The sequence below is a fragment of the Salmo salar genome, chromosome ssa22 (genome assembly GCF_905237065.1).
Source record: "Salmo salar chromosome ssa22, Ssal_v3.1, whole genome shotgun sequence".
NCBI lineage: Eukaryota > Metazoa > Chordata > Actinopteri > Salmoniformes > Salmonidae > Salmo > Salmo salar.
In genome coordinates this window covers 29,943,182-29,951,319 of record NC_059463.1, presented here as the reverse complement: position 1 = coordinate 29,951,319, position 8,138 = coordinate 29,943,182, and the positions used below count along the sequence as shown (strand labels likewise).

General features: G+C 43.2%; 1 protein-coding gene across 1 annotated transcript; it reads left to right on the top strand.

The window, feature by feature from the left end:
* The first annotated feature begins 410 nt into the window (after positions 1–410).
* Positions 411–7,079, top strand: LOC106583199 (protein transport protein Sec61 subunit alpha). The gene is made up of 12 exons (XM_014167106.2): positions 411–667; positions 1,515–1,582; positions 1,697–1,762; positions 1,860–1,938; positions 2,185–2,316; positions 2,427–2,536; positions 2,820–2,973; positions 3,980–4,140; positions 4,329–4,526; positions 5,094–5,285; positions 5,449–5,525; positions 5,699–7,079. The coding sequence occupies exons 1-12, from the start codon at positions 661–663 to the stop codon at positions 5,883–5,885; spliced, it is 1,431 nt and encodes a 476-aa protein (XP_014022581.1). The 5' UTR covers positions 411–660; the 3' UTR covers positions 5,886–7,079.
* The last annotated feature ends 1,059 nt before the right edge of the window (positions 7,080–8,138 follow it).

Sequence of the window (8,138 nt, the reverse complement as noted above, 5' to 3'; positions counted from 1 at the left end):
TTCCTCTTCCGTCTCTATTGGAGCGCTTGTGTCAAATATTTTTTATAACTAAACCAAGATAGACCACAGCTTGTCGTTTCCAATGGGAAGAAATTCGTCATAGTGGGCAGAACAAGCAAGGATGGGGCAGAGCCAAGCGTGCATTAGCGCGTTCTAGTATATAGCGGCATATTTCCCGTCAGGGAACGCCTACTCTGTGAAATGCGCGTGTGCAATAACTACATTAGCCTTTGCACTCCTAAACAGCGCGATTTCTATTTTTGCAAGGGGTAAGGTCTAGAAAACGTAGCCCGCCCTGTTCATAACCGATTTTGGGAACAGAAAACTGCATTAAGATCAAATGTTTAATCGATGAGAAAATGTGCAGAATGTCGGCCAAAATCAACCTCATCCCCTCTTCTCCCACTGCGCGCCAGTAGGCTTCCTCTCGCTACCATATTTGGTAGTGAGTGGAAACGCCAACCGGATGCTTCACATTTATACATCCAGTGAAATATCTGTTTCATTGTTCTATCTTTGCTTGTGTAGTGTTGACGTGTCTCTAAAGCGCTTTCTTTCTCAGCTGTAGAGCGTTTCGCCGGTAGTCAGACCGAAAGCTGGAGAGACCTATTGACACATAAGGATCACACACTCAAAGATCGTAACGCTTGAGAAATCATCATGGGCAGTGAGTATCCCCCAGACTAAAGTAGCTAGCTAAAGTAAAGGACGATTTCATATAATCGGGGAACTTTTGATGAATCCGATGCAGGCTATGTCATTTTTCAATGATTGGATCTAAGGCCATTTTCATTGTAGCTAGAGCTAACTGTTAGCTAGCTGGATGACAAGTGGTCTTTGTTTCAAGCATATTTTTAACTCCTGTCTTCAACAGCAATGTCTGCATGAAAATGGCTAGTTTTGTCAGTTGTCAAGAAACGGAAGTTTAAAAGAGCTAGCTAGTTAGCTAACGCGTTAGCTGGCTATCAGTGTCACTTGCTAACTAACGTTAACTATCTAGTTTGCTAACGTTAGCTGTACAGATGTGAACTACTTTTTATTATGTCCAGTCAGCTAACGTTACATTGATAACTATATATCAACCAATGTTACATGGTAATTGATATCTCGGAGCATGATTTCTACGGCATACTAGTTAACATGTAATGTTATCTAGCTAGTATAGCTAATGTTAGCTATATTGGATGCAGACCAACACATCCAGATTAGTGATGACGACGCATAGCAAACAGCCGGTGTTTGACACGGGTTTAAATATCTTGTATCATAAGCAGTACATGTTTACTGAAACACATTTGCTGGTATGTTAAATGTTTTAAATTGGATTAACAATTGTGTATAGAAAGATCTGTTTTCATTGTGAATTCGCTTAGTTTATAGGCGAAGATCCAATCCCCTATGTATGTACCGCTATGCCACGTCCCCCTATAAATTGTTAGGTCATTCACTGGTCTTGATTTATGTTTATTATGGCGAGTCTATTGAATAACATCCCTCCTTTTGTCTGTTTTCAGTCAAATTCCTGGAGGTAATAAAGCCGTTCTGCGCGGTATTACCTGAAATCCAGAAACCTGAAAGAAAGGTACAGTATTTACTTTATGAAGAAAAGTATGTTTTACTTTCAACTGTATAAACCTCTGTTGTGCCTGCTGTCATTGTTGCTTCCATGTCTCACTGTAATTGCTGTGTTCAACAGATCCAGTTCAGAGAGAAGGTACTATGGACAGCCATCACTCTCTTCATTTTCCTTGTGTGCTGCCAGGTAAATATCTGCTGTATTGTTCACACACTCTCTTTTCTAGCATTTTAATTGAGTAGAATAAAAACTCACGCCTGAATGTCTGTCACCTATCCTCCAGATTCCCCTTTTTGGCATCATGTCCTCAGACTCTGCAGATCCCTTCTACTGGATGAGAGTCATTCTGGCCTCCAACAGAGGTGGGTTGTCACTTTTGCAATGTAGAAACAACAAGTGAATAAATTAATCTCTCTGTGAATTGATACATCAATCAACGGACATGGCAATGAATGAGTCAATTAGTAACTGAGTGTGTGAATTGATAGTCTTGAGTGAATGATGAATGACTTGAGTGTGTAATTGGTATCTTTTCTGATTGAATGGCTGAACAACTCTATGGCTCTGCTCTCCCGTTAACGTCCCCTGGGTCTCTCCTGTCCATCCAGGTACCCTGATGGAGCTGGGTATCTCTCCCATAGTCACCTCCGGCCTAATCATGCAGCTCCTGGCCGGGGCTAAGATCATTGAGGTGGGAGACACCCCCAAAGACAGGGCCCTCTTTAACGGCGCACAGAAATGTAAGACCACAATCCCCACTTCTTGTTCTTAGTTTGACCTAATTCTGTCAAGTTTAAGCATTACTGTGAATGAGGCCATATCATTTCTAACCCATTGCTATCTCCTACAGTGTTTGGTATGATCATCACCATTGGTCAGGCCATCGTGTATGTGATGACTGGAATGTACGGAGACCCCTCCGATATGGGCGCTGGGATCTGTCTGCTCATCATCATCCAGGTGAGCCCTCCACTCCACCCCTCTGTCATATTCTTATCCCCCCCTCAGATTCAGGCCTTGGTCCAATACTCCTTTCTTGCTACCTTTTCAGAGGTTATCACTATGAATCTGTAAGTGATTGGATAATTTTAAAGCGAGGTTCACATCCTACTTTTTAACCAATCCAACCTTCTCCGATTACTTCAATGAATGTATGAAGAAAAGGTCTATTTAAAGGAAGTCAAACAGGCCTCCAGTGTGAGTGGTTTGTCTCGGTCTCTAACTCACCTGTCTCCCCCTCCAGCTGTTTGTGGCAGGTCTAATCGTGCTGCTGCTGGATGAGCTGCTGCAGAAGGGCTATGGTCTGGGCTCTGGTATCTCCCTGTTCATTGCCACCAACATCTGTGAGACAATTGTCTGGAAGGCCTTCAGCCCCACTACTGTCAACACTGGCAGAGGTAAGACACCAGAGCAGACGGCTGTGGGAGAAGGACAGCCGGTCTCACGGGCTAAACTGAGGCATTGAAAATGATGTGCCCTGTCTGGGTGTACATTTAGGACAGACTCACTAATTTCCACTATCAGAGATAATACCTGGCAAGTGGTAATTTCACATAAGACCAACTATCAAATCAAATTTATTTATATAGCCCTTCGTACATCAGCTGATATCTCAAAGTGCTGTACAGAAACCCAGCCTAAAACCCCAAACAGCAAGCAGTGCATGTGAAAGAAGCACGGTGGCTAGGAAAAACTCCCTAGGAAAAACTCCCTAGAAAGGCCAAAAACCTAGGAAGAAACCTAGAGAGGAACCAGGCTATGAGGGGTGGCCAGTCCTCTTCTGGCTGTGCAGGGTGGATATTATAACAGAACATGGTCAAGATGTTAAAATGTTCATAAATGACCAGCATGGTCAAATAATAATAATAATCATAGTAGTTGTCGAGGGTGCAACAAGCACGTCCGGTGAACAGGTCAGGGTTCCATAGCCGCAGGCAGAACAGTTGAAACTGGAGCAGCAGCACGGCCAGGTGGACTGGGGACAGCAAGGAGTCATCATACCAGGTAGTCCTGAGGCATGGTCCTAGGGCTCAGGTCCTCCGAGAGAAAGACAGAAAGAGAGAATTAGAGAGAGCATATTTAAATTCACACAGGACACCGGATAAGACAAGAGAAATACTCCAGATGTAACAGACTGACCCTAGCCCCCCGACACATAAACTACTGCAGCATAAATACTGGAGGCTGAGACAGGAGGGATCAGAAGACACTGTGGCCCCATCCGATGATACCCCCGGACAGGGCCAAACAGGCAGGATATAACCCCACCCACTTTGCCAAAGCACAGCCCCCACACAACTATGGCTCCTATAGATCGACTTGGACTTGAGAAGAACCCCAAGGGTCAGGTTAGTTTAGGTGGACTCTAGATGTGAGGCTGATGTTTTAGTCTCTTGTGTTTAGGTACAGAGTTTGAGGGAGCCATCATTGCCCTCTTCCACCTGCTGGCCACGCGAACAGACAAAGTGCGTGCCCTGAGAGAGGCCTTCTACCGCCAGAACCTGCCAAATCTTTTGAACCTCCTCGCCACCGTTTTCGTCTTTGGTGTAGTCATATACTTCCAGGTCAGTAACTGTCTTTCTTTCTTAAAACCTGTTAAAGGAGTTGAACACATTTGTTATTGTCAGAAAACAACACATTGCATAATTTTTTTTAAACGTTTTATTAATGACCATTTAGACATTAAATATTTATGATATGGGTATGTTCTACCCTCTCTTACCATGTCTCTCTTCCTCCCGTCTCTCTACAGGGCTTCAGGGTGGACCTGCCCATCAAGTCTGCCCGTTACCGTGGCCAGTACAACACTTATCCCATCAAGCTCTTCTACACCTCCAACATTCCCATCATCCTCCAGTCTGCCCTTGTGTCCAACCTGTACGTCATCTCTCAGATGCTCTCCACTCGCTTCAGTGGCAACTTCCTGGTTAACCTGCTGGGCACCTGGTCTGTAAGTACACACCATTTTAAACCATTTCCCTGAACTACCATGTCTCAACTCTAAACTCAGGGTTTGTCACATTAACATCCACACAGTACCCTGAACTTAAGTCACTGTTACTAGCCCGCTACCAGCCGGTATTCATCCCTGCACCTTAGACTGCTGCTCTATGTACATAGTCATTAAACACTGGTCACTTTAATAATGTTTAAATACTGTTTTACCCACTTCATGTGTGTATACACTGTATTTTATAGTCAAGACTCATCATATATAACTACCTGTTGTACACACCTTTCTATCTATATACTGTCCATAATGTCAATACACACCATCTTATACATTACACTATATATTTATATTCCGGACTCTGACGTTGCTCATTCTAATATTTCTTAATTCCTTATTTTTATTTTGGGGATTTGCATGTATTGTTAGGTATTACTGCACTGTTGGAGCTAATACACCTGTGATAACATCTGCAAAATATGTGTACACAACCAATCAAATCTGATTAGATTTGAACATATCCAGCAACACAGAATGTATAAGCTGACCAGACTTGTGTGTTTGTAGGACACATCGTCAGGCGGTCCAGCTCGTGCCTACCCAGTGGGTGGGCTCTGTTACTACTTCTCTCCCCCGGAGTCGTTTGGCTCGGTCCTAGACGACCCCATCCACGCTGCCATCTACATCTGCTTCATGCTGGGCTCCTGTGCCTTCTTCTCCAAGACCTGGATCGAGGTGTCTGGCTCTTCTGCCAAAGATGTAAGTCCTTCTACCACATGTGCTGTACATTTCTTAGACTATGTCATCATAAATTCATAATTTTGATGTAGGAATCTCCTAAAATGTCTAGGGCTGTCTGGGTGTAGAGGACCTGTACATGTGTTATGTAATGTAATCCATGAGTGTGTGTTTGCTTTCGCAGGTGGCTAAGCAGCTAAAGGAGCAGCAGATGGTGATGAGGGGACACAGAGAGACCTCCATGGTTCATGAACTCAACAGGTAAACTATCTTAGTCAAAACTATAACCTTTTAGCCACAACAATCCATGTCTTAATTTAACAGGGTTTAATATTACACTTTTCCAAACATGCTTTCTTCAGGTAATGATTGGTGCGCTACTACTTGAGTTTGCCTTCTGTATCAAGCTGGAATCTTGCCTCTGTGCTTTCCAGGTACATCCCCACAGCGGCGGCCTTTGGTGGTCTCTGTATCGGCGGTCTATCTGTCATGGCGGACTTCCTGGGTGCTATTGGCTCAGGCACCGGTATCCTGCTGGCCGTCACCATCATCTACCAGTACTTTGAGATCTTTGTCAAGGAGCAGAGTGAAGTGGGCAGCATGGGAGCACTGCTCTTCTAGTCAGACACCTGGCTGCAACACCTGTGACGAAGCAACCCTCTTAATGCACATGGACATGCCCCAGATCAGACCAAGTCCTACCAAACTCTTATTATTCACATTCTTTTATCTCCATTTAGATTTTTTTTATCTGCACAATGAATCTGTTCTCTCCTGTGTCATTTTCCGGATGCTTTCTGGCATGTCCCCTGACATGGCCTACAGGAGGTTCAGCCCAAACAGAATGGTGTGTGTGTAGTGAAGTGGTAGGACTGACTACATCCTGACATTCACAACACTCCGATCAACCGCTCTGTACCAGTTTGCCTGAGACTGGTTAGCCTCCTCAGGGTCATCTGAAGTGTTTCATATCTATTAAAATGGTCTGATCCACAAGCGTTTATGAGGGGGTGGAGGTGTTGTCCCTTTTCAGACTGTGACAACGGCTCTGTAGTATACAAGCATGTATACTGCACTGGGATGAGAAGTCCCTCTTACTGGACTGACTTCATCCACCCAACACAGTATACATAGGAATGCTTTGGTTTTCTGCTTAAATTCCATCGCCTCAATTACCTGGAGGATATAGGCGTGAATGTAGAGTGTACCTTCACAACTGGGCTCTTTGGTATGTTCTTTTGAGTGGCCATCAGATTTTGACCTGATGGCCACTCATTTCTCTGATTGAGTAGCAAGGGAAGGTTTGGTCAAGAATCTCAGAATATAACCATGTTTGTCCGCCAGACATGTGACTGTTTAAAGCCGCGCTCCAATAATACTGTAGGATCAGAAAGTGGAGCGTAGGGCTCTTAGAATGTGGTGCAGCTTTGTCAAGTGTTTACTTTTTATGAAAGTGTGCATTGGAAGAGTTATCAAGTGAACCACTCATAGGTCCTCTCTGTTGAAACTGGGCTGAAGGGAGGTGGTGTACGTTTAGGGAGATGTAATCGTACTTATATGCCACATTCATACCTTTTTGCCCATTTTGTTGGGTGAGGAAAGATTTATTTTTATTTTTATTGTCTGCTTTGAGCATGACAGTATTAAACACTTTCACACCGTGAATTTTGGTTTTCTGTATATATATATACTATGCATTGAATTCATCTACAGTGTAAAATAACTTTCTTTTTTTATATGTAAGAATGTTGTTCTGAACAAATGTATTCTGGGCAGAAAAACAATTTTTGTCAATAAAAACTCATTTTGGGGAAAGTTTTAGTATTTTCTTTGTGTGAAGACTGTAGAGATTTTCTTGTTCTCTGTTGCATGTTTGAGTTTCTAGCCATTCTGTACCTTTCAGCTCACGTTGTCGGCCTCGCTGGCCTAATGTACATTTTGTCACAAGTCCTATTTAATAAGCACTCGAGGGGAAAAAGGGGCATTCCCTCCTTTCGTCGTAATGTCTGTGCTCACGTGGGTGTGGTCACTGACCGGTTAAGACTTCATATGAAAAATAATTATCTCATTTAGAAGGCTAACATTACATCTTCTGACAAATAATTTAATCTAATATAAGTCCACAACATCTAGATGTGAATCTGATCACTGGGAAATATACACACTCAGAGATGCAGTTATGTTGTTCTACTGTCCTTAGTTACATCACAAATTAGTAAAGAATTCGACATGATTGTTCTTTAAGTACCCAAGTATCCAACTGTTTGGATTACAGAAATATTGTTTAATTATTCAACCTTTTGATCTTACCGTACTGCAACGTCTCTCTCTCGTAACAAAGGGATTTAACTTCCATTTCTGAAAGAGTGGGAGAGAGTTTTCCTTTAGGTATTTATGACCGTCATAAAACTGGTGAGAGAGAGAGCGAGAGAAGGGGGGATCTGGCCTATGATCCTCGCCTAAAAGGGCAAGTCATGACAATAGCCATCACTAGCCGGCTTCCAACCGGTTATTCAACCCTGCACCTTTAAAGGCTGCTGCCCTATGTACATAGACATGGAATCACTAGTCACTTTAATAATGTTTACATAGTGTTTTACTCATTTCATTTTTACCTTTTTTTTAACTAGGCACGGCAGTTAAGAACAAATTGTTATTTACAATGACGGCCTACCCCGGCCAAACCCAGACGACGCTGGGCCAATTGTGCACCGCCCTATGGGACTCCCAATCATGGCTGGATGTGATACAGCCTAGAATAAAACCAGGGACTGTAGTGACACCTATTGCACTGAGATGCAGTGCCTTAGACTGTTGCGCCACTCAGGAGCCCTAAAATTTCATATGTATATACTGTATTTTAGTCAATGGCAC